Source organism: Vanessa atalanta, chromosome 3, assembly GCF_905147765.1.
Source record: "Vanessa atalanta chromosome 3, ilVanAtal1.2, whole genome shotgun sequence".
NCBI classification, from domain to species: Eukaryota; Metazoa; Arthropoda; class Insecta; order Lepidoptera; family Nymphalidae; genus Vanessa; species Vanessa atalanta.
Genome location: NC_061873.1, coordinates 7,762,866 through 7,789,050, shown reverse-complemented (window position 1 = coordinate 7,789,050; position 26,185 = coordinate 7,762,866). Strand labels below are relative to the sequence as shown.

The 26,185-nt window shown below is 30.6% G+C and overlaps 4 protein-coding genes across 6 annotated transcripts; 2 read left to right on the top strand and 2 right to left on the bottom strand.

The window, feature by feature from the left end:
• Positions 1-326: 326 nt before the first annotated feature.
• LOC125076358 (protein timeless) lies at positions 327-12,891 on the top strand. Of its 3 annotated transcripts, XM_047688460.1 has the most exons (18): positions 327-666; positions 3,635-3,738; positions 3,822-4,372; positions 4,562-4,715; positions 5,101-5,158; positions 5,291-5,354; positions 5,861-6,144; positions 6,614-6,974; positions 7,138-7,329; positions 7,671-7,771; positions 8,172-8,370; positions 8,623-8,825; positions 9,263-9,753; positions 9,933-10,133; positions 10,312-10,492; positions 10,581-10,691; positions 11,419-11,619; positions 11,930-12,891. In XM_047688460.1, exons 2-18 carry the CDS (start codon positions 3,642-3,644, stop codon positions 12,099-12,101), a joined length of 3,621 nt encoding a protein of 1,206 aa, XP_047544416.1. In that variant the 5' UTR covers positions 327-666; positions 3,635-3,641; the 3' UTR covers positions 12,102-12,891. The 3 variants fall into 3 exon arrangements, with proteins under 3 accessions (XP_047544416.1, XP_047544414.1, XP_047544415.1); XM_047688458.1 differs by having other exon boundaries at positions 5,101-5,354; XM_047688459.1 differs by having other exon boundaries at positions 5,101-5,354; positions 11,428-11,619; positions 11,930-12,890.
• Positions 12,892-13,098: 207 nt separating this feature from the next.
• Positions 13,099-14,250, bottom strand: LOC125077270. Its single transcript, XM_047689163.1, has 2 exons — positions 14,239-14,250; positions 13,099-13,981 (listed from the first exon to the last, which is right to left on the bottom strand). Exons 1-2 carry the CDS (start codon positions 14,248-14,250, stop codon positions 13,337-13,339), a joined length of 657 nt encoding a protein of 218 aa, XP_047545119.1. The 3' UTR covers positions 13,099-13,336.
• A 1,415-nt stretch (positions 14,251-15,665) lies between these two features.
• On the bottom strand, positions 15,666-20,395 carry LOC125077386 (actin-related protein 2/3 complex subunit 5-B). The gene is made up of 3 exons (XM_047689314.1): positions 20,121-20,395; positions 18,984-19,056; positions 15,666-15,960 (listed from the first exon to the last, which is right to left on the bottom strand). The coding sequence occupies exons 1-3, from the start codon at positions 20,258-20,260 to the stop codon at positions 15,721-15,723; spliced, it is 453 nt and encodes a 150-aa protein (XP_047545270.1). The 5' UTR covers positions 20,261-20,395; the 3' UTR covers positions 15,666-15,720.
• Positions 20,396-21,171: 776 nt separating this feature from the next.
• LOC125077011 (programmed cell death protein 10) lies at positions 21,172-23,655 on the top strand. The gene is made up of 5 exons (XM_047688781.1): positions 21,172-21,435; positions 21,829-22,006; positions 22,120-22,252; positions 22,648-22,809; positions 23,130-23,655. Exons 1-5 carry the CDS (start codon positions 21,364-21,366, stop codon positions 23,212-23,214), a joined length of 630 nt encoding a protein of 209 aa, XP_047544737.1. The 5' UTR covers positions 21,172-21,363; the 3' UTR covers positions 23,215-23,655.
• Positions 23,656-26,185: the final 2,530 nt, after the last annotated feature.

Sequence of the window (26,185 nt, the reverse complement as noted above, 5' to 3'; positions counted from 1 at the left end):
AAGTGCCATCGTATACTTTATCGTAATTTTATTTCATAATTGATTATTTTCACACCTTTGATATTTTTTTACCAATTTGACGTTTCTCAAAAGTTTAATAAATCATGTCTAAAGTAAATACAAATATTTAAATAAAATATATGAATATTCTTAGAAAGAAAAGCCAAAAAAAATACTAGCCAATGAATCAATAAAAATAAATAGTGGGAGTTATTATAAATCTCTAAAAAAAAAACTTTCTACTTCCTATGTAGACAGAGTGATAACAGCTGTGTTTTTATTTATTCCGATATTGCGGTCGCCGATAATGATAATGTCATTGTCAAATTCAGTGTACACTGGAACTTGGTATCGTACAAGCCACACAAAAAGTGTTTGTATCTTGAGCTTGTAACAGCAGTCGAATTTTACTCGTTAAACATTTGAGTGTGGTATTAAAATACAAGTGACTTTAAATAAACTGTGTCAATACTAGTTACGCTACTTCATATATGATAAATAATATATGATAATAATAAACTCGTATAAGGATTGTTTTATTTTTCCTTATTAATTTGAGGAGTTATATAAAATTTATAATTATAAACAGTTTTAGAAAAATAAATAAATAGGTCTACACGGCGCTAATGGTCTCAACTATAAAATATTTAACTAAAACGATTCAAGGTAATATTTATTTTTTATAATAATTTGTCTTGCTTTTCTGTTCTTTATTGTACTGGCCAATGCTTATTAATTCCTGATTCTCATAGTTATGAATTATGTAATATCAAATGGTTGTCAAAAATATCTAGGTATTTTTTAATGAAATTTATATATATATATTTTTTAAACATTAATTTTACTTGCTTAATTAATTACCAGAGTGAAATTGAATTAAAAATTTCAAATACAAATAATTGTTTTTAAGGATATCTATTGTCAGAGCACATAAATAAAGTACTCATTCTTTTTTTTTTTAAGCTCTGTAATATATATTTGAAATAGCTAGCGTAGCTAATGTAGAAACATATTGATATAAAATCATAAGTATGTAATTTTATATTTGTTTAGCTAAGCTTGTCTCTTTGTGTAATTACTCGTGTAGTGTGTCTTTTAGTAATTTTTAAAAATTAAGTAAATGCCATTAAGTGATTGCTAAATATAATAACACTTTTCAAATTAATCTTTTTTTAAACTTTATCATGGTAATAGTAACAACTTGTAAGTTCTATAAATGTATATGACATTGAATAAAATACTTTGTAATATATATTTTTTTAAAGTAATATTTTTTAAATAACTATTTGAAATTTTTGATCAAATAATAATTTTAGTAATAAAAATTTAATTAAACACATTAATTTGATTGTGAGTTTTTTTAAGGTTTTTTATGAATTTGATATCATTAACATTTATAAGGTACTAAAAATAATGGTTTTTAATATATTCTATGATGGAAGGATTTGATTATATTAAATAATTCAATCTCTTTTTTATTTCCTGTATTACATTTTTGTCATTTAAGATATCAATTATGAAATACCTAAGTTTTACTTAATTTTTTTTTTATATGTAATTAAAAAAATAAATATGTGTTAATTTTGAGCAACTAATTAGATAGTTAAAATAATAAATTAGTATTCTGATTGAATTAATAAATATCTACAAAGATTGTTTAATAATCATTTGAAAAACATTTTACAAAAACGTCTGGTGTTACGTTTCAACGCTTAAAGCTAGTAGTGGGCGTCGTCTATACGTCGATCGTACCTACTGCGTTCGACCGGCACGTGCACAGTACACGCGAGTCGACTGTAAGCGTGACCTACTCACTGCGCTCACGTGGACCGTGCTAGACACAGTAATTTTGTATGTACTGCCGTTATACAGATATACTTAAACGAATTGAAACGGAGCGAAATGTTGTTTATGTAGATAATTGATAAAATAAAACGCTTTATCTTATATTCAGTTTTAAGTAATCTATTTTAATGATATAGTAATATGGTCCAAATTAATTTCATAGTAGATATAAAGTATAGCTTAACGTTTTAAAGAGACAATGGGACTTTTAATTTGTTTCATATTTCGAAATAAAATAGGAAACAAACAGGGAAATGATAAAAAAATAAAAGGAAATATTAACTAGGGTTGTACAATTAATAATTAACTGCGTTTTATCGTGTTTATATCACAAAAGTCTAAACTAGCTTTTGTAAATCCAGGTACATCAAATATGTACCATACTTCTAAGATGTTTTTGATATAATATACTATTATTTAAAACAACTAAAATATAATAATATTTAAAACATTTTGCGCATACATTATTTATTATTTATATTTAGTGATACGATTTATATATTATTTGATACGAGTCAGTTAAAACTTAATTTATTATAATTGGAAAAAAAGTATTCTAGGTGACAAATCTTATATTTAACTTAAAAAATAAAAATATCTGTATTTGTATGTAATATTTAAATCGCACGTGACATTGGCGAAATAATCTGTGCCCTCTTGGCACAAATAAAAGCCAGAATAAAAAAAAAGAAATATTTAAAAGCGGTATTATCTTTTAAATTCACGTTAATAGAAGACTTGTTTATTTCCGCGGCCACATTTTTTTTTAGTTATTTAATTAAGCATACATAATTTTAAGTACGTCAGTCGCGTTCGTCATTATATTATGTTCACCCTCGGGGAACTTTGTTTGTATCTATAAGATTACATACATACATATGTATGTCCGTGGTCTCCTATGTAGGAGACCACGGATAAAGCATTTCGATAGCTCCTTTTCATTGGCTTTCTTTACAAGTACCTCATAATTTACGCACATAATTTAACAAGGGCTTAATTTTTATTATTACTATACTAAAATATAGCCTATATTTAACTTGTATAAAATAGCTTTCTTATAGTGAAAATATCACTATTAATCATAAAATCGATACAGTAACCTCAGAGTTTAGCGATTACGAACAAACAAATATTTTCTCTTTACATGAGTATAGATTTATTTAATTTAGTTTCATAAGACGCAGCAAAATAGGCAATTTACTTCAGTCCTTTTGTTACCTACATTTCCAAATTTGCCTCTGATTGTTAACCTGAAGGTTCTAAATACATCCTTACAACTTTTTTAAAATTTTCGCGATATTGTAACTTAGTTTGGCTTTGGAAATTTACCGGGTTGGATTGCCAAATGTAGTAATAATTATTTTGAAACCCTTGGTTCTTTAAGCATTTTAATGAAGTTACCAATCGTCGATATGGTTCCTTAGAATAAATGTCTTTATTTTTTGTCTATTATTATATAAAATATCCAGTAATAATCCACCTCGATATCGATATCGAAATATACTTTATTCGATGTTATTTTATATAATCGTGAACCGAAAAATAATGTTTTTCATGTTGAATTCAATAATGTTTCAACATGAGCTAAAAATTGTTTAACTGGTAAAAAAAGCGTTTAAATTTTGAACTCGTCTATAATAACTAGTAACGGAAATTTTATATTAAGTCCAAGGGTTTATTTTGATTTTTAATAATATGAAAGTTCTTGTTTAATAAGTAATACCGTTTTTATTATAACACTACCGATTATTTTTTAGGTATCAATTTTATTCGTTTTTCTTTATTACAGCTACGAAATGGAGTGGGTTCTTAGAAGTCCACAGATACATAATACCTTTAGCAATCTTGGCTATGCAACTACAGATGGATATCACGTAAATGAAAATTGTAATGGTACGTCTTTTTATTTTATATACTTGAATGTAATACACAATGTTGTTTTACTAACAGTTTTAATCGAGTTTTTAAATTTGCAGCTGCTCTAGAAACAATACTTGAAAATATATTATCAGAAGACAAACATTTACGCACATTTAGGAGAAGTATCAGTTTTGGTCAGAACATTACTAAAGACCTCATACCTCTTTTAGTAAATACCAAGGATGATAAGACGATAGAATTATTAATTAAGATATTGGTAAATTTGACAATACCCGTGGAATGTCTCCTTTCGGTAGATACTGTTAACAAAACAGATATAGGCAGACATGCTATATTTGAAATTAACAACTTGCTCTGTTCAACTAAGGCCGCGATCACAGACCAACGAGTTTGTAAAGTGATCATTGATTTTTTAAAAAAGAACGCGGACATTGAACCAAAGTTGAACTTAAATACGGAACAATGCTCGAATATCAGTAACACACTTTTATTCTTACGTAATATTTTACACATACCAGAGGATACTAATCACCTCAACCCAACGTTCTCTAATCCATCCCACACGATTCAAAATCAGCTATTATGGAACTTATTCAGTCAAAGTATCGACAAAGTTCTAATAAAATTGATGACGATACCAGATGCGGTAAGTTGCTAGCTGTAAGTAGTCGTAGACATGCATGCAGTCATGTGAAATTCAAATCACTTAAGAAGGGTAATTTTTTTTTATTTATTTTTTCGAAAGGGGCTTTGATTATGCAAAAATAAATTAATACTTTGAATAAAATTTCTGGTAAGAATCAAGATGTGTGTTTTGTATTCCATTAATTTTCAGATCAATTGGGGTGTGACTATGGTCCAACTAATAGCCTTAATTTTCAAAGATCAACATGTAACGAAATTGCATAAGCTGCTCAATGTGTGGCTCGAAACATCCCTTTCTGAGAGTTCTGAAGATAATGAGAGTAATACATCTCCACCGAACAGAGGTATGAACAATGTGTGCAAACTAAGACTTCAGCTAAGCTATCAATTTCATTTCGATAAGTTCTATATAAATAAAAGTGTCTGTAGAATCGAGATGGAGAATAACCTAACCCAGCACTTGTTTGACAAAAGAGACTGTGACTTTTATTTAACTTTAAAGTGTTAATCTGTAATTTAAAAAAAAAACTGCCATTTCATAGGTGATATAGATATTTGTAAATTACCAAAATAACCATTATCATTCTTGTCTATCTGTCTGTCTGTTTACCAGTATGGAATTACCCTCAACACGGGATCAAAATACTATCGGGAACACAGAACACAGCTAGTGAGAACTATAAATATATATATTTTTAATTTATTATATTTCGAATACTCATCAAACAGGTAGCGATCATTCATCGCCGATGGTAACATCAGATACTACGTCAGACTCATCCGACACCGGGGCGAGTGGCAAAAGCAATGGAGGACATAACTCCGTCAACAACGGATGGGATAATAATTCTTCAGGAAACGACATTGATACTGGGAAGCAATCATTTCAATCGCAGAATGAAAATGATAAAACTTCAGGCGACAATAGCGAAAGTAACGAGAGTAAAATATACAATCGCTCGGAACCCGTGAGCCCGAAGAATGTGAGTATTTTTTTACTAAACTGATGTACCCTGCTGATAAAACTAGCGACTTCAACACTTTTCTTCGAATTTGAATTGTACCAAACGCTAAGTATAATCTTTCAAAGAAATATTCAAAATTGGTTCATGATGGAGGCAAAAAGCATCTAAAAATGCAACCAAATTAATAAGTGTCTTCTATTTTGAAGTCGGCTATAAAAACAGTTGTTTGTTGTTAGTTCGTGTTTTATGTGTTCACGTTTTGTTTAATGTTATTATTGTTTGCGTACATGTTTCTGATAGAAAATTGAAGGAGACATTGCAAATGATAGTTTTCTTACAAACACTGCCTGACGTCATCATTACGTCCAAGCAGAAAAACGTTCACGTTTTGAAATATAAGATTTAAACTAAACTTGCGTTACGTCTTAACGCAAGTTTTTGATACAAATAATGATCATTAATTGTATAAGTTAAGTAAGCGATTGTTTATTTCTATAATTGATAATCGCAATTACAAATTATAGGTACATAATTCCATGAATAACGAAAATGGAGGAAACAAAAAAATCGGAAATAAAAATGAAATCAAAACAGTTATATCTGAAAATTCGGATTGCGGCTACGGCACGCAAATAGAAAATCAAGGAGCAATATCGACTTCGAGCAATGAAGACGAATTGCCGGCAAAAAAAGCTGGTCATCAGAAATCGCATCCATTAAAACAGAGAATTAACAACAAAGTCCGCGCCAACGTTTCTCTCCAAGAGCGCAAAAGGAAAAAGATCGTCAAAAGATGCAAAGCCAATATGTGAGTTTATGTACATAGTATATTAATCGCTATAAATTAACAAAACTTATATAAAATGTTATACAGAAATAAGTAATTATTTCGTTTTAACGAACACGTGTTTTCGGTATCACATCGGTTACTTGGAGGACTTCGTTTATATAACTCTCAATTGTTTTCCGTGTTCGTGCCTTTATATTCGCGCTGGCAACTTTCATATTTAGTTTTATACAAAGAGAACTTTGTTTGAAACTCAGTTTTATATTGTTTTAAAAATCCGGGTAACTTTTTTTGGGCAAAATTTGACATTTGAACTGAAGACAAAACTCAAAATCTGCAGGATTATAAGCCGACAACTTAAAATATTATATAAAATATATACTATTTACACATCTTTGTCCACAAACTATTCAATTTAGTTAGTTGCTAGAGTTCTGAAATTTCATGTCTCGCAATCAATTTGATTTTAAAATTTTCATTTTTATTTCAGTATAAATGTTCAGGGCTTATCACACAATACACCGACCGATGAAGACATTTCCAACGTATTGAAAGAATTCACAGTCGACTTCCTCTTGAAGGGCTACAACTCCTTGGTCCGAACTCTGCACACGCAGATCCTGACGAACATGCAACTGGAGATCGACACGTCGCATTTCTTTTGGCTCGTCACCTACTTTCTTAAATTTGCAACTCAGATTGAATTGGATTTGGAGCACGTTTGCTCGGTGCTGTCCTTCGACATCGTCTCGTACCTCACAGCCGAAGGAGTCAACTTGTGCGAACAGTTCGAATTGGCCATTAAACTCGATGGCAATGACTTAAAACCGAAAATAAGAAGATTACATTTGGTAAGTGATTTTTAAAATTAAATGAAAAAAATAACTATTTCTTCTTAATCATATTTCAAATCATATAATTTTGCAATTAATATCATTTTTTTTTCATAGATAGTTAATTTTTAGTTGATATTAGTATACTTTAGACATTAATTACTCTTATTTCTTACTTTAGGTCGTCACTGCTATCCGAGAATTTATTCAAGCTATTGACGTTTACAAAAAATCTGCTCACATCTGTAACGACGATAAGGATGCTCTGATCAAGCTACAAATAAAAATGTGCGAAACCGAAGAACTGCGTTTGCTATTAGTTCTTCTTCTGAGACACTACAATCCGAAATATCATTCAAAACAATATTTACAAGTAAGGAAAACGCTTTTATTCTATCTAATTAAAAAGAAAAAAAAATAACGCTCTGTTATCCTTTGTTATTTAATGTAGAATTGTATTCAACATTGTTAAGTTTATTTATAATATTTTAACATGACTTGGCTAAGTGAATGATTTCTACGATACATTTTTGATTATCGAATGAACGAATGGTTAATATTAAGAAGGCAAGCAAGGTACTAGCAACAGAAACCCTTGGAGAATATATTTTCAATTATTGTTATCTGTTCTATTAGTTTTATAATTGTTGTTTTATTTAATTTAAGGTGAAATGTTTACTTGAATATGGTTTTTTAATTTTAATTTGTCCTTAGGATCTCATTGTTACCAATCACATTCTTCTTATATTCTTGGACAATGTATTGAAAATGCCAGACTATAAAGGCGACGGCAAAATGGTCGACCATATCAGACAGTAAGTTATTTGAACTTATTATAATATTAGGTAATTTCGTTTTTGATCCTTAAAGAATGGAATTGAATTTCAAATGTTTTCCTCTTATTTATGTATGTATACAATATAAGCAGTATAGGGAATAGTTTGAATGTTGGTAAAATTGGATATTGCTAGGCTTGCAATAGTTGAGATATCCAATGAAACACCACGTAACTGGGACCTTAGTGGAAATTACTCAATATTAATTTTCAAGTACAGAATTATTGTTAACCAGCAAAATAATAACTACAACTTTTTACAAGTATTTCAAATTAATAATTTTAGTCAAATAAATATATTGCGTATTTAAAGTAAAGATGTAGGAATAATAATAATTATGAGTTACTTCTTCAACTTAGTAATTTGGCTTCTATTTTAGATTTTCATCGCCGGAAATTATGTATCAGTATGGAATTCTGTTGGAGGATTACGAGGGAAATGGAGAGTTTGTAAATGATTGTATCTTCACTCTCATGCACCACGTCGGAGGGGAGCTCGGATGTTTAATTTCCCTCTTTCAGCCGAAAATATTAAAGACATTCACATCTATATGGAAATCCGAATTTGAAATATGTGACGTAAGTATATTTATAACGTGATATATCTCTTAAGTCCCACTGCTGGTTAATAGGCCTCTTCTCCATTTGAGGAGAAGATTAGAGTTTATTTCATCACGCTGCTCTAATATGGCAGATTTTCATCCGCCACATAATGTTTATAACGATATTATTTTTCCTTCACCACACAAGATGAATTATAAGCTCAAATTAAAGAAATGAATGTTGGCAACTCAGTGGTTTATTTATGTTAAATATATTATCCATTTTTAGGATTGGTCAGATTTAATTGAGTACGTAATCAACACGTTTATAAAGAAGCCGTATAAAATGCAAAACACCGTTAGCCTCATAGAGAAGGAAATTTTCGAGGACGATAAGCATTTGAAAGAGATTCTGTTGTCTGCTGAGGAACTAAATCCACCACTAGAAGAGAAGAAATCGTTTCAGTTTTCGACCGAGGGCGACTCTAATAGGTAACTATGTTACTTCATTTAACAAGGTTATTTCAGTAGAAACTTGCGTGATTTAAAAAATAATATTTGTCATTAAGCAATGTTTCTTTGCACTTAAATTGTACATGTTTTCAAATTGATTTTGTCAACATTTATTAGAACAATACTAACTGTTGGATTAATACTTTTCTCGCTTAAAGATTAAATAAATATTCTTCATATAGTTTTGCTAATTCGATTTTGATAAATCAATTTTTTTTTAAATTTAATGTTGTTCTTGTGGCTAGCATATAAGATTGTAAATCCTAAGGTTGGTTAAGGCAAGCCGCACACTATTCAAAGTTATAATCTTATAATTGTTACGATTATTAAAACAACATACTATCTTAAATTTAAGTTAACATTTTATTTCATTTTTCTCATTTAAAAAAATTAAACGCGTTTACGTTTTCTAATAGATGGACCGAAGAAGAATTATCTTCGTTGAGTTGGAATTACATGCAATGCAGTAATTCAGCAGACGTGATCGGTGATATTATTAAACTGTTCAAAGAAGATGGCATCGTTAAGAATAGAAATGCAGTTGTAAGGGAACTTTACAATCAATTTATCATCAACAAAGATGAGTTTGAAATCCTTTTGAAAAAGGAAAACGACAAGCCCTCCCACAGCAAAGCAGCGCACGAGACGGTGAAAGAAAATAGAGAAGATGAAATATGGAAATTGTGTGAACAGCTCCGACAGGATGGAATGCCTAAATTTTTGGATTGGGTTCAAATCGTTCTCTTGGAAACATGTTTTGCGAAAATATATTTAGAAAAGTCAGCGAAAAACATGTTCGGTTCGAACGCCACGAAAACGTTTGATTCAAACGGAAAGGAATACGAGACATTACTGAAACAGCCCTCGGACTTGCCCGTCCTATCTCCAGTATCGTATCATTCTTTGCGTGAGTAGATCCCTAACTAAAAATTTTAAATTAAATTCATAATTCCTAATTGCTTAAAAAGTAAAAATACGATGCACATCTTGAATCCTTTCTTGTTGTGATGGTTTTTTGTCAGTTAATCGTGTTTGTTTATGACAATGATTTTTTTTCACATAATAATAATGAATATTTTTTTATAGTCCTGAACAAATCCATACCCTTGGTGCCGTGGAATTGCCAACAAGCCTCAATTTGTAAAGACTTGAAATTCTTGCAACTTTTACATAAGCTTGGTTTCCATATGCCAGTAGACACTGGCAAAGTTTTCATTAGCATACCGAACTTCTGGACGCCTGACTTTCTGTACGAAGTGGCTGGCAAGATATCGCCTATTGATGTTTGTAAGGAATATTTTTATTTTATTAATTCGTATCATAGTCATTATTTATTGCCTTATATTCATTTATACTTAAATTATTTCATTTATTAATTAAAAAATATTATGATTGTGATTGCATTGGCACTTCATATAAGTTTAACTGAGTATGAGATGTCGTTACATTTAAAGTATTATTCTAGCAAAGTTGAAGTTCTCCCTGAGCGATATATCCGAGAGCAGTATCATTCATTCAGCCGAGACGAAAAACTGCGTCTTACCAGAGATGTCGAAGGGATCAATGTTAACACCACCTCCCGAAAATTTCTTTCAAATACACAGCAAAAAGCAGAAACTATCGACTATTATGAATTTTACGCCCATGTAAGTATCTTAGTTATATTGAATTATTGTTATTTGTTTGTTAGAATTGCCTATAAATGTAATAAAACTTTTCATTATTTTCTTCTAGGCCTGGATCATCTTTCTCCACGACGGAAGATGAAGTTATTATTAACAAACCAAGCTGGTTAGACGTAGTACAAAAATCTCAAAAATACAAACTCACTCTAGATTTGGCAAAGTGAGTAATAATTATAGTTTATTCATTTACTATATCTGATTTCTTCTGTTCTAAATGTCTTTTTTTAAACTATTTAAAAAAAAAAAGAATGTTTGCGTCAGGAGCGTTTCAATCATATTTTTACATAGAAACTTGGAACTTAAATTCTGTATACCCAAAACATGTCATTTAAATAAACACTTATCCTCAATTGCGACGGTTTTACAATAAATTCATTAACATTATAAAGTTGAATCTTTATTATAAAGTTTAAAAATAATTACTTAATACGAAGACAAGACGTCTTTAAGATATTGCTGTATTTCAATTTGAATGGTTAGTAGGCATTTTTACAGGTAGATTATATAATTTTCCGTGGTGGACGGTGGGTTGACAGTGTAAAGCGTGTTTTATAATGCCGATATTTGGGCAAAAGTGATTTATTGAAAACCAATTTTTTATGATATACCTATACAGGGACACCTGATGGTAAGTGTCACCACTGCCCATAGAAATAATAGCCATTCCTTACACGCCGCCAATCTTTGGAACTAAAATGTTGTGCTCCTTGCGTTTGTAGTTACATTGGATCAGTCACCTTTAAACCCGGAACAATACAATACTAAGTATATATTACGGTTTAGCGAATATTTGATGAGTGGGTGGTACCCCGACTGGCTTTGTATAAGCCCGTCTGAGTAGGTACCACCAAGAAGCGACCAAAACAATTTATTCTTATCAAAAAAAGTGTTCGCAGATCAATTATACCGGTCGAAGACGATACAATGAAGGACTTATCTCCTCAAGAAATAACGCACGTCCCGCTTGAGGTGTCCCAGCTCGGGACCCTCGAGAGCTCCTCGGTCATACTTCCGACCATCATGAGTGTGAAGCAAGAAACCAGCGCTTTCAGTACTCGACTGACGGACTCTGATTATTACAATAATAGGTAAGCTATCAGTGTTTACAAATTTCTATTTTTTATATTACATTAGTGGTCAATAGTTTATATGTTAAAAAGTTTTATCAAAATGTTTTTGTAACCGAAATTCTCATCTGATAAAATATTCCTATTTTTCTAACTATTTTCCGAAAATCTAATGCCTGTTGTATAATATTCAATTTGTAATGGCATACGAATGCATGAAATAAGTGAACGCGATCATGGAATAGATGAATCTTCCAAATCGAAATAGCGGCGAGGGCGGCCGTGTATGTATGTGTGTGTGCTCGTGTCGTGATACCGCGTCCGTGTGCAGCGTGTGCGAGACGGCGTCCGTGGCGTCGGACCTGACGCGCATGTACGTGTCGGACGAGGACGACAAGCCCGAGCCGCTGCGCAGCTCCCTCAAGCCGCCCGACGAGCGCTGCCCCGACGAGCACGAGCTGGCCGGCAAGCGCCCGCGCGTGCAGTACCTGCCGCCCTACTAGTGCGTGCGAGACTCCGTGCACTTTCGAAATATTTGGGATTTTTTTAAGTTTATGATTTAAATTTTTACCTATATTTTATTTTGAGTTGTACGGTCGCTCAGTCTCCGTGTTGTACATTTTCTAAAATACACATATAAGTGTCGAGCTTTTAGAACCTAGTTCTCGAAGAAGTTTTGCGGAAGATAGTAGCGCGACACTTTCGACGTGTAGCGCCGCATCCGGTCGACAGGTACGCTAAGTTACGTGTGTCAGAACTCAAAATCTAATCGTCTTCACAATGAAATAGGCTTAATACGTATTTTTGTCACGTAAACGGTCAAAGAATGTATCGGCTGTATGGAAAAGTAAAGTTTTATTTATGGGATATTGCAGCAACATCGTAGAAGTAGTTATTTATTAATGTTGTAGGTATTGATTGAATGTCGTGACTAATAGCTACTAAGTAAATGTATTCATGTGCATATGCCGTATTCTGTTAAATATTTACAACGTTAAACTTATTAAATGCATTGTAGTTATATAGGCATTCTTTAGAGTTCAACCTCAACTTTTCCAAACACTAGCATTGCTTAAAATGTACAGAACAAATACAGTCAGTATAAGATGTAATTTAGCGATAAGAATAATATATTTTATTAGAAAAAAATAATACGTGGTGTTTTTTTATGTCTTTGCCTAATCTTAGTGTTATATTCGGAGTTAACTTTGTAAGAGTTGAATTATATCATAACTTTTTTTTTACATTGTACCGACATTCGAAAGCAAACTTTAATTTTGTTATGTAATTGTATTTTTTTAGGTTAACAAAAGTTTGTAGAATGGCAGTAAATAAAAGTATTGGTATAGAAAATGTGTTAATAATTTATTTCAAAATTAACAATATTACATATAACATACACATCTAGTAACAATTTCGAAATAGAGTTCGTAACAGTTGAATGGACCAATAATTACCTTTCTTCTGTTTATTTTAAACATCAAGAGCATAATTTTATCTAAAATGCATAAAATCCTTCAGTTAACATAAACCTGCTTTTAATGTGTTTTCTAAAGTCCTCCCAGTTTATGTGAAAGTTATCACGCTACTATTTACAATGACACGATTGGCATTTTCTACCTACCTATGAATGCACCTTTGAATTACACCTTTTTGTAATATTCGTATAATGTTGAAACTCTTTCTTCATGACAGTCAGGTACCTTATAGTAAACTATATGTTAAAACAGTATAAATGCTAATGATAACCACTTGATCCACCAATGTTTTCATTTGGTTTCAAATTGCTTAAATAGTTCTGGATAGCTTGATCGTAACTATTCGATTGATAAGAATTATGGCCATCTTGGTCGCCAGAAAATCCGTGAATGTCTTGCGAGGGGTGTGCATAATAGCTACCGCCCTGATTATTTTCCTCACCATTGGCTCCATAGCTATTTTCGTGATTACCTTCGTCATAAGAGTTAGAACCATCGTGCGTTTCGCCGCCTGTTGATATATCATGAGGAGATTCTTGCACTTGATATGAGTTACCGTCGTGTTGTCGATTTTGGAACTGGCTTCCATGTCCGACGTCGAGAGCTTCCTGACCGTGGCTAGGATTGTGCGCTACGGGAACTTTAACAATGTGAGGTACTGGTACAGGATATGGTTTGTTGACATGAACAGGATAAGGCACCTTTTCCACTACCTTTACCGGGTAAGGTACAGGAATTTTCACTGCAATTGTTTTAGTTATTTTTATTACTTTAACTGGAGTTTCGGGTACTTCCACATGTTGACCAAGATCCTGCAACTCAGTTTCATAACCTTCTACTGGTATCGTGTGGGTGTAATGTGATGCGAGACAAATGCTAGCGCAGCATAGTAATGTTATTAATTTCTGCAACAAATAAATTATAAAATTAGATTTGTATTCTTTTTTGTCAAAGAATGTTATACGAATAATAATAACATAATTATTAATCTAGAGCACTTTACGTAAGAATTTTTAGTGCTTAATTTTCAAGCTAGGGTCAAAAAAAAACGGAAACAATATTATATAAGAAATTATGTAATGTGATTACTTCCGAGTTGCAAAGCAATTGATCTCGTCAAGTAGTTACGGTGCAATCGCCACAACAGACAAAAAATACTAACCGGTATTTCCATTGTACGGCTGGTGAGTGTAAGTCCAAGGTACAGCTAAAACTATCGACTGACAAGTGTATTGAGTTGCTTTATATAGTGCATTCTCTCGGTAAAGAGAGGCTGCCTGTAACCTGGGCTAACGATTACTTTCTTTAATACTCGCTCACCGTCGTTGTGTAGATGCAGTTTGGCAGGTGGCGGAACATTCACTGCTTTAATTGCATTTAATTTAATTTAACGTTAAGTACCTATCGATTTATATAGATTATTAAATTATTTATATATAATTGAAAAGCATCTTATGATAAATAAAACTTCAATAATTAAATAGAGCTTATCCAATACTTAATAGCACGATATTATTTGTACCTACTGACTAAACTTTACTTCAATCAAGATTTACTATCATACGTATGTGAAAGTAAACTCATACTTCCGAGACATTGTCAGGAAGATGATGTTTATATTTATGTTATGCTATGTATCTGTTCCTTGCGATTCTAATCACGTCGAATTCATAATTTCGTTATTTACGGCTTTGGTTTACTTTACCACGATTCCTTTGCGTTAAAATCATTATAAGCACCGGTTTAATAGTGATGAGGTAACAAATAGACTGACAAAGTTACTTTCGCATCATATTAGTCTGATAGTAGTATGGTTATTAGTTTGTTAAGTCCAAATTAAAGTTAATTGTCCGTAAAACAAATTTTAAATACATTGTCATTATATTATAATAAACTTGTATTATTTAATATAGTATTTTGAAGCGAATAGTGGCGAAAACCATTAATTTTTATCTTTATATTGTTACTTGAAGGACAACAATAACTTATTCATATTCAAAATAAAAATAATCCATTTGAAATAATTAACCGTCTGGCCTTGAGTCTGGGCCTATAAATCGCGATGTACAGAAAACAGTTACAATATGGCCTAGCGATTAGAACATTAATTTTTGTACCAATAGTTGCGGGTATTGTTATGGGCAGCGGTGTAGGAAAACATCGCGAGGACATCATGACGGATGAAATTCGTTTACATGAATCCATAACCTCCACTAGAGTAGTTTAGAGAAAAATACTTCCTCTAAAAAAGAGAAAATTAGTATTAAGTAAAAACAAAAATTTTTTTTTTTGTAGTTATTACAATTATAAAAAGTCACAAAATAGTTTATTTTCGTTGTCGAAATCGACCGCTACATAAATAAAAGTTTTCATACAAAAGCTTGACGATGATCTACTGTTCTCGACAAGTCTAGTATAGTTACATGGTAAATCACTAACTAACACTAGGATTCATCTTACTCATGTTCACAATATCTTGTTTAACAAATAAAAAGAAAATGGAATGAAAAATACGAGTGTAGAACTATGATTTATATTGTATCATCCATCTCAAGACGCAATCTGTAGAAAGGTAATAAAAGTTTCCAATGTAATGAAAAGTTTATTAAATAAGTTATAATGCGTATAATATTTGGTAAGATATTTAAACTGTCATTCTGTCGGATAAGACCCTGACAATAGAACCGGAACCGCCAATGTTAAAAGCCTTCTCGTGCCATAGCAAAAGGTGCCCGCTTGATCCTTCTGATGGATATTCAAATCCTCTATAAATGTATTTCATCAAAATGTCTATATCATCTTGTGATAAAGTACCAACGGCCTCTTCGATCTGCGCAGACTTTATTGCGAGTAGGACTTTCAATGTCAGAGTAAGTGCGTTATCCTGAAAGAAAAAACAATTTATACCACGTATATATATAAGCAAATTATTTAATAATATATATTTATGTGCTTTAAGTAATAATAAATGTAATAAGAGTCCTCTTCTCTCTATAATCAGGGCTGGGTAAAATACATGATTTGCTTTAATTGAAATACCAATTACAAAATACATAATAAGAAATTGTGAATGAGTTTTTTATGCATTCACAATGCTAGGTTTAGTATTTGAAAATTCCTAAAAGTATTAGAAAAAATTCGACACCACTTCACATACATCCCGTCGGTCGCAGATCCTGCTCGTATATGTGTGTATATGTATATGAATTTTCAAACCCAGAGTTCCCTTTCATAAAACTAGATTTTTTGAATGTATTGTCCGACAAACATCCTCTTGCTGTGTAGTGTTGCCAACTCTATTAGCATTACCATCATTACGCTCTCGCGCCCCGCACTCACACTTACGATCGCTAAATGAAGAATAAATGGATTGTGATGCCTCAAGTATTTGAAATCCTAATTACGAAATACCTTTGCGTCAGGTATTTAAAATACAAATTACATTTTAAGGAAGAAATAGAAATACCAAATACGTATTTGTATTTTAATTACAAGTAATTAAAATACTGCCCAACCCTGTCTATAATACTGCTCCAACTGTAAACAAACAACCAGCAATGGATATTACATGATATAAATATGACTACGTAAGAGATTTATAATTTGTTTTTTAGCTAACTTATTGTAGTATGCAGTTTATAGTAACAATACAGTAAAGTATGTACTAAACATCATAAAAGGGGGAAAATAAACCAAAAAACAATACGTTTGTCGAAATTTATACTAAAGCGGTCCTTATGTAATCATTAACTGTTAGGAATGGTAAACATTTCTTACAGCGCCAATATATATGGCCGCTTGTAGTTCCGTACGTTCAGGTGACCCAATTGCCTGTCCGCCGACCAATTTTATAATTTACTTTGATTATGTATACATATGTTACTGCAATATAGACATCGGTGCATAATATCATATATTTTGTTAAATACTGTGTAGTTTTAATTCTGGAAAGTTAGACGTAAATATGAAAAAAATAGGAAAATAATAAAATTCCAATTTATTTGTTCTATTTATTTTAAAATATGAGTCTTTTGGTTTTTTATTAATTATAATTAAACGACAGTGAGTCAGATAGCCATTATCAATAGGCAGCATATAATTACTGAAACGAATTTATTAAAAAAAATATAACGTCACTAATTTTTTTTTACGTAAGTGTTCATTGTTCCTTAAAGTTTGAGGCCGTCCAATAATCACGTGATCCTTTTTTGCATTTTTTTAACCGCCCCTCCCCCTTGGTGAGGTTTAAGAATACAACACCCCCCCACACCCAACGTCACGTGTATTTTTAATACCTACAACTCATTTTTTAGAATATTATCTTTAAATACAGGTATAAAGTATAATCTTATTTTATTCTGAAATTAAAGACCATGATAAAAATGTCTAGACAGAATGGTTGCAGGTTGTTTTGATTGTCATAAAAATAATAATAAACGAATGGTGTAATCTTCCGAAAAACATATATTGTACGAGTACATGAACACATTTAATTAAACAATGCCCTCGGACTACGGTAAAATAGGAGGAGGTATAACGAAGCATTCCGAAAGAATAGATCGAAGAGAACACCGCACATGTCCATCAAGCGCGGTCATCACACTTCATCATTTAGGGTTACACTATAAGCCGTTTTTAAGAAATCACGTGTTTGATACAAATGATATTTGAATACACGTGATATTTTACTACACCCCCCCCCCCCCCTTGTGATATTTCGTGATTTTTATCCAACCCGGGAGGGGTTTTCAATCCCTTCAAACGTCACGTGATTAATGAATGCCTCCTTCCTACGTACAATACTTAATAAATAGGTATGTCACATTAAATCAATGAAATTTTTGAAAACAAACAGATATTATCTACATTTTATAAGATTTAGATAACTGTATGTAAACTACTTTGATTCTGCGAACAAATAAGAGTATAATTATAAAAATAGTTGCTGAAATGAGACGTAACAATTTTGGATTGTAATACATTTTCTGATGCTTCGCATTATGAGCCGTCTCTTTATGATTTGGAAAAAACAAATTATAATTAAAATAACAGCCATATTAAGACTTGCTGCCCGCAGGATATATCGGTTAGTAAGGATTTGCGTGCGCGGTTCGCCGCTGCTTTACAAGTGTTGGTGATGGATTGATTACTCAGTTTTTTATCAAACTGAGTTGTCCTATAAGTTAATCAGTGCAAGTTTAAGCAGCTTTGGTAGAGATAACACGTTTAAACGTTATCATACTCGTTCAAAAGTACGCCATGTTAAATAATTTTTAAATTAATTATCGAAAGAAAACCAAAGAACGCCAATTCAATTCTTAGTTTAATGGCTTTTTGTTGTGCCGACAGGGCACAGATTATTAATGTCACGTAGGATGGACAAGACACGAAAGAGATTTTTCGGTACGATTTATACACCAATATAATCTTTAATGTGGTTTTCATAGATTGACGACAATTACTAGTCATCAGCTAACTTGCAGACTATATTTTGTAATTTAATATACAATATGATATGATACATTCAGATATCATTACTAAAAAGAAAAAAAGGAACAGATTGTTGCCAAACTGTGCAGAGTCATCATAAAGATTAATTTCCCATTCATTTTAATTGTAATTATTGAATAATTGTTTTGCTTTGCTTTTTTACCATATTACATAGGAGTTTATATCACCATTATGGAGTTTCATAAGACCCTAAAGTGCATCAATGCATTTTTACCTACCTGTGGACGGAGATTTCTTAAGCCTATTGTAGATAATTTTGATACATAAATATGACATTGATATAAAATATACCTTTAATCTAAAATCATCGAATTGTGAAGTTGTTCATGTGTTCTTGCCAATGCAAAATATCAAATATTATATAGACAGTAAGACAAGCAGTTTCTTGCTACTCACTTTAATTTGCTGATTCGACGATCCCAGGGGAGCATTGTTCAAAACATGTTTAAGGGCTTCAACAAAGCGACCTGTATTTTTGTGGTTAAGAAAAAATATTGACAGAGTATGACAATAGCAATGTAGTTACTACTACTACATGCAAGATAATTTCTGAAATCTTCATCTATATTAGGTGGAACATAATTTTTAAGATCTACAATCATTGAAAGTCCACATGTCATAAAATGATGATGCTGTTAAATACACATGACATGATACAATATTCTCCACACATAGTGTTCATTGTTGTTTGCCGAGTTAATAAATCCTATTAGAATTTACAAGTTAACAATGTTTCATGCAATATTCTGTTTTTAATTACATTTAGTTTTTACTTTTAAAAAATAGACAGGTTACCAATTAGCAAGACCAGTGTATGATGTTGTAACATTAACTTTATTTTTTATATGTCACACATGCAAACTGTCAAAGCAATTATTTTTTTATAGTCATATATTACTACTACTAGTATGTATTCTAGTTTTAACATTGCAATTTTATTTAAAAAGATATTCAATAAATTTCAACTCTTATTTGAGAATATTTTGTTTCACGCCCACTTCACTATTAAATAAAAAAAAATGATTGCATATAACTATCTATGGAAAATTTTAGTGTGGATTGGTTATAAAGTTATAATCTCATAGCGATACATTCGGTATTTCTCAAGAGTATGATCATTGATGCACAACAATATTTGAAAACTAAAATTAACTCGCAATATAGATATTTGTGAATAAAATGTTATTGTAATAATCCAATAACATTTTATTCACAAATATCGATATTGCGAGTTAATTTAAGTTTGTAAATAAATGAAAGTACTAAGTTGTAAACACAAAAAGCAGTAACAATGTTTCTGTTTGTTTCCAAAATTTATTATTAAAATATAATTACATTTTTATAGAATAAACGAACTACAGTTATTCTTTTATTGGTAGGAGTTATTAATTGTTGATTAATACCAATATTCGTTTGTTAAATCAAGTATGAGTCATTGAATTGATAATGTCAACAAACTACCAAGGTATGAGGGCGGATAAAGTGTAAAATTTTTGAAATGATTAGCAATGGGTGTTAGACTGAAAAGGATATTGATTGAGTAATGCACAGACTTCTCCCTCATCAGGACCAGTTGGTATGGATTGTTCGGATTCGTCTTCTTTAAAGTTATCCTCGTTGTATTGATCAATGTCAATTTTTCGAAATGCGGAACTGGAAGTATTCTTAGCCATTTCTTTATTGTATGCAAACTTTAACACCAATAAAGCGTAGTTTTAATCAAAACAATTAATTAAACTGAAACAGTTGTGAAAATAGAAACCGACTCTAGTGACAAATTTACATTGACATTTGACATTGACAAATGTCAATATTGTAAAATGTTAAGCCTCTATATAGTATACTTTAGTCAAATTAGACTGTGGATGTGGTAATTGTAGTGCAGATTAGTATATTATGTATATATATTTTTTTTCAGTTATGAAAGCTCAGAATTTATAAAAGTCTATACATAATATTGTTTAAATTTATTTGTTTTATTTACTTATATTATTCCAACTCATCCCTAGGTCTAAACCCAGTAGTTTAGAAAGACAAAAATTTAGTAAAATTCTCACTGATGATGAAAAATTGTGGCCAACTGTACCATTATTGTGTGCCAGCTTGAAGGGTGAGCGAGGCAATTACAGGCACAACGGATATATATTAACTTAGACAAGGCTGAATTCCAATTTTATAAAATGTTATACTTAGAAGAGATATATAGAATTTTATAAGATGGTGGTACTTTTTTGTAAATATCCTATGTCATTAAAGGAATGTAGACAAAAGGAATGTGAACAATATGTTTACGGAAATATATTGTGTAACTATTTTCAATTTGTATTTGTATATAAGTAGGGCATAATAATAAATTTGACTTTAGCAGGTGAATATTTAATTTTCGCTTTCTTATTTAATTTTACTACTTTACAGAGTGCTAGCGCGTATTTTTATAGATTTAAAAGTGCTATATTTCATACATTTTGATGGACACTTTTTAAAAACTAAGATACTTGTCTATGTCTTTACTTCTACACTGCAATAAACTTTTAATAGTCAATGCCCAATGGCTACAAATGTTACAATATTCTGTCGTCTGTCGACAAGTTAGACACTTGTCAAACAAAATTGTCAGTTTTTTTTATTACATTTCCTGTCGCTGTCATTGACTATTTCAAGTGTCTACATTCTAAATAAACCATACTGTGTTTAATAAGTCCTATTCCGATTATTCTTACATTTTCCTTCTATATTGTTTGTTTTTGTTGTAACATTTCAATCACATTCGGTCAGAATGACAATGGGCGATGAGTTGCCCGTCACCTCATTGGTTTTACCAGTTCTCATACGTCCTGTTTTAACTCAGGTAAATAAAAACCCAAGTACATTCTTATAAACGCAGAGCATGTAAACCATACTTATAAAGTAATCTGTTTTTATTTGTTAAATGTCTGCTACAAAATTAATTTTTTCGAGTAATGCGATTGACAAATAATTGTGAAGTCCTTTCACACATTGATTGTTGTTATCAGAGCAATTTGTGACTTGTGTCATATATGATTCTGTAACTTATATTTTAGAGTGCCATAATTGTGTTTGGCTTATTAAGATAAAAATTTAGATAAATATTATCATTATAATACTTTGAATAGATATCTATGAAAAAAGGTGTCATTAAATTAGTACAAATATTCTTAAGACTGACAATTTTTTTATTTATCTTTAACAAATTTAGTAACTTTATAATACCAAATTTCAGTTAGAAAAATATGATTTGGGGGCTTCACAAACATTACGAGCTGCTCTCACGAAGGCTGAGGCTGCCTTGCCAGGTCTTAACTATGACTTGGTTGCTGGAATTATGAGAAGAGCTGATATTCCTGTTAATATGAATGAAAGCTTACTTCGTCTTCAAGGAACATTAACTGAGGCTGAATGTCTGTATAAATTTACAAATTTTATTTACTCTGAATAACTAATATTTTTAAATATGATTTTGTTTTATGTTTCAAAATTTTAAGTGTTTTTTTTTGTTATGAAAATTTAAAAGGTGCTGACTTAAGACTGAATAGATCAGAAGAAGCATTCCAGGAACTTAACAAGAAGTCTGCTGCATTGAAAAAGATTTTAAGCAGGATCCCTGATGAAATTACTGACAGGAAGACTTTTCTTGAAACCATCAAGTATGTTCATTAAAAGTAAAATATATTTAAGGCTGTAAATAATATGGATCAATAAGGGTGCTGTTATAAGACAACACCAGTTACAAAAAATCATTTTAGTAAGCAAAGTATGATGCTCTTCACTATTATAGTCCAGAATGTTCTTGATTGACCCTCAGCAGGAGATTTTTTAGAAGTGTGGCCACAACACAGACCATTATGCTGGGATGGTAATCTTGACAAAATTTAATGGTCAATGTGATATTACATGATAGCATATTCAAATCATATATCAGCCTTACTGATTTTGTCTCAAATATTTTTTATTTGTAAAGTATATATTTAAAAAAAAACCTATGATATGATAACCAATACATAATTAATAAGGGCAAATATAAATAATGTAATATTTACAGAGAAATAGCATCAGCTATAAAAAAACTACTGGATGCAGTTAATGAGGTTTCCACATATACACCTGGTCAGGGAAAGCAGGCTCTAGAGCAAAGAAAAAGAGAATTTGTGAAGTATTCCAAAAGATTTTCTAATACCTTGAAGGAATACTTTAAGGAAGGACAGTAAGTACAATTTGCTAGTACTAATATGCAAAAATACACACACAATATTTGGAGCTGTTTTAAAGCATATATCATTGATTAAAATTAAATGACTATGGAAGACACTATTATTAGATATAGACAATTAGACAACAACACATTTTTTTATATATTTTTTCATCATTGAGAAACTGCATGGTAATTAATAATTTACGACCTTAAGGCAAAATTTATTATTTTGCTACATAAAATGCTTTTGAAATAGTTGTTAAAAATTATTTTCTCACTTACTCCATAATTAAGAGACAAATAAATTTTTAAAAATAAATTTTCCATTTCAGGGCTAATGCAGTATTTGTGAGTGCACTTTATCTTATTTACCAAACAAATCAAATCTTATACACTGTAAAAAATAAGTCAGAGTAAAACATTTGATGGATATACAAATATTTAAATATGTATACAAAAGTAATTAAACGAATATTTGTTTTTTATTCCTTATTGAAATAACCACAAATAAATGTTATATAATAGTAAAATCTAATTTGTAAGTATTTTTTTTAACACTAAATATAAAAATAAGAAATCAATATTATGTTATATTCTAATAATAACATTTTGTTAGATATGGAACATTATTTTGGAAATTAGAGCTTAAGGTAGTTTGATAATTTTTAACCAACACATTAAATCAGGAAATGTATCAGAACTGTTAAAAATACACAGATAAAAATAAACAAACTTTGCACCTTTTAATTTATAGTCCATAATCCATATTCAATATTATGTCAGTTTGTTTTATATAATATCCTGTATATGAATACTGAAGTTGTATAACTACAAAAAATAAAAATTGATACTGCTTTAGTTTTTTACTTTTTTCTATTACTAGAAAGCAAATAACGAAATTATATATTTGTATATTCTTTTACTAATATTTTTATTTCTGATTCTAGTTTTTAATATAAACATTTTATAAGTTAAAGTGATACAATAATAATAATTTTCTATAATTACAATAAAATTTCTTGTTACGATCTATTGTAATAAAATAAAATTATTAGATTTTTTTCCAAATAAACAATTTCTACTACTATCCAAGAGGAAGAGATGCTGAATGCTTAGCAGAAATTGATTCTTATGTATTATATCTCAATTCCACATAGCAAAATGTTAATATAATAATGTCTCATGTACCTGTCGATAAATGTTGTCAATAAAATTGAAGCAAATATTCAGTATTCGTAAAATAGCTGGTAAAAAGTAAAAAAAATAATTGGTTATGGTTAGAAAATTAATATAAATATGGAGGTATAATTATTTAGTTTTGCACATAATTATATTGTTTGTTATTCTGTAAATTTTAAATACTTTATTTACCTTATAATCTAATACAGTTTACATTAGAATTTGATATGGTTTTTATTTAAACTACCTCGGGACCCACGTCATTTTGTATGTAAATAGCGTTCGTTCATGTTAAAAATTTGACCATAACCGTTAATAAAAAATTGAGGTAAGTGTTATAATTTTGCTCCTTTTTTCATTTTTTTTTTGTTTTGTATGTAAGAATGTCATACATGTAATATTTATAGATATTTGTTTTTGAAATGAACAGCAGCGATCTTTAGGTTACGGATTTGATATATATTGACTACGCACTAGATAATTAGATATGGCGATCCGAACGCTTAATCCGTTTGACTAAACTGAATTGCAGACTGTTCACCTGATATCTGTTTTCCATTAATTCAGTTTACACATGCGTAGCGGCGTTCTATGTTTTCAAAACTTAATATTTAAATTTATTATATTAATAATATATATTATATTTAAAAAAAAAACAAAAAGTGCTAGAGACTAGTAATCTTTGGAACTTTGCAGATATCATATTGAACCATTGACTGAGACGCTTGCGTTTTTTGTGACCGATTTCTCTATTTTTCACACTAAATACTTTTATATTAATATTTAAAAAAAAGACGAACAATTTCTTTTTAATTAATTGTAACAGAGCTTAATGCCAAATTTACTAACCAAGACAGTCAATTCTAGGAATTGCCTTAAATTTAATGATTGGGCGACTGTTGGAATTCACAAGTGTACACAATGGTTGTATGAACTTTATAGTGAAAGATCATAGAACCGGTCTTTTTCATTTATCAGCTATGTTAGTGCCTACTCTAAGTATACTCTAAGTATACTATATATATATATATATATAGTGTATTTTAGTTATTTTCAATTACAATTTGTTTTATAATGGGCTTGTCACAGGCACAAGCTTTACCATAGTTTTATTTGCGCAGGTCAGTTTGTATACTGAAAATCGTGTCTGCGGGTACTTGTATGGGCGTATGGTTGGGCGTTTCAGTGTTCAAGCCGCAGTCGAGACTGGTCGTCGTTCGGTGAGGTACGCGGTCGTCACTCATATATGGCAAATTTGCGTGCGCACAATCGCGAGTTCAGGTCTGTGTTAATAAGATTTATATATTTTTTCTATGACCTAGACAAAAGAACAATAAAATTCTAATGCCTTTATGGTACCTTCTTTATAAGTTAATTACTAAACAAACTTTTATGAGAGTTTAATATAGAAAATGTTTAAAACATCGTAGCTATATTGGTATTTATTACATTTTAAGATCAACATGCAACTATAATGAAATACAATTGAGTAAATATTTTGACATTCCAAAAAAAGAGTATAGCTTTATTATCTAGGTATTGTGACAACTGAAATATATCTACGTTCTTTAATAATGTCTTTACATAAAAAGTGAGATACTAGAACAAATCGTTTAAAATTATTTTCACATTACTTTTTAATAAAAATTGTTTCTACGCTGAATATTTTGAAATAATATGTGCCGTGTGGTAATGTTGTCCTTAAACAGATTTTTTTATACAAGAAGCTTGCGCAGGCAGAACTTTAATAGACATTTTCATAGAAAGGAAAAATAACTTTTTAAATTTAAAAATATTAGGCATGTTTTACAACTCTAAATATCAGTGGGGTTAAGCACCTCACAAGTGACATTAGATCCACCACAAATCATTATGAATTAAATTTAAGGAATTAAGAAATGTTTCTTTGCATTGAATAATTTCAGTGAATATTCTGGGCCAATCAATTAATTGATTGTTTCTTTTTTAATATTATTCTAGCTTTCTTGTAAAGTCACATGTCCTCTTGTGAGCTCAAATATTCAACATCATTGAGATCCGGGCTCTGATGCCACACCTTTTTTTTTAATACCTCTTCCAGTTATTAGTGCTCTAAATAACCCCTACAAATACGCCAGTATGACGCCTTTAAAATAAACAAAACAATAACTTTTTAGACATTTGTTAATACCAATATGTAGAATATGCAGATGTGCTGAGTTTTTAAATT

What these genes read in the sequence shown, in the direction of transcription:
- LOC125076358 (XM_047688458.1), top strand. Translation starts at nt 3,642, where the DNA reads ATGGAGTGGGTTCTTAGAAGTCCACAGATACATAATACCTTTAGCAAT. An exon ending in AAATAAGAAGATTACATTTG is followed by an intron (nt 6,975 to 7,137) that starts GTAAGTGATTTT and finishes TTCTTACTTTAG; the next exon opens with GTCGTCACTGCTATCCGAGA. An exon ending in AGTATCGTATCATTCTTTGC is followed by an intron (nt 9,754 to 9,932) that starts GTGAGTAGATCC and finishes ATTTTTTTATAG; the next exon opens with TCCTGAACAAATCCATACCC.
- LOC125077011 (XM_047688781.1), top strand. Translation starts at nt 21,364, where the DNA reads ATGACAATGGGCGATGAGTTGCCCGTCACCTCATTGGTTTTACCAGTT. An exon ending in AACATTAACTGAGGCTGAAT is followed by an intron (nt 22,007 to 22,119) that starts GTCTGTATAAAT and finishes AAAATTTAAAAG; the next exon opens with GTGCTGACTTAAGACTGAAT. An exon ending in GAATACTTTAAGGAAGGACA is followed by an intron (nt 22,810 to 23,129) that starts GTAAGTACAATT and finishes TTTCCATTTCAG; the next exon opens with GGCTAATGCAGTATTTGTGA.
- LOC125077386 (XM_047689314.1), bottom strand. Translation starts at nt 20,260, where the DNA reads ATGGCTAAGAATACTTCCAGTTCCGCATTTCGAAAAATTGACATTGAT. An exon ending in GTCTGTGCATTACTCAATCA is followed by an intron (nt 19,057 to 20,120) that starts ATATCCTTTTCA and finishes CCACAAAAATAC; the next exon opens with AGGTCGCTTTGTTGAAGCCC. An exon ending in CGTCGAATCAGCAAATTAAA is followed by an intron (nt 15,961 to 18,983) that starts GTGAGTAGCAAG and finishes TTTTTCTTTCAG; the next exon opens with GATAACGCACTTACTCTGAC.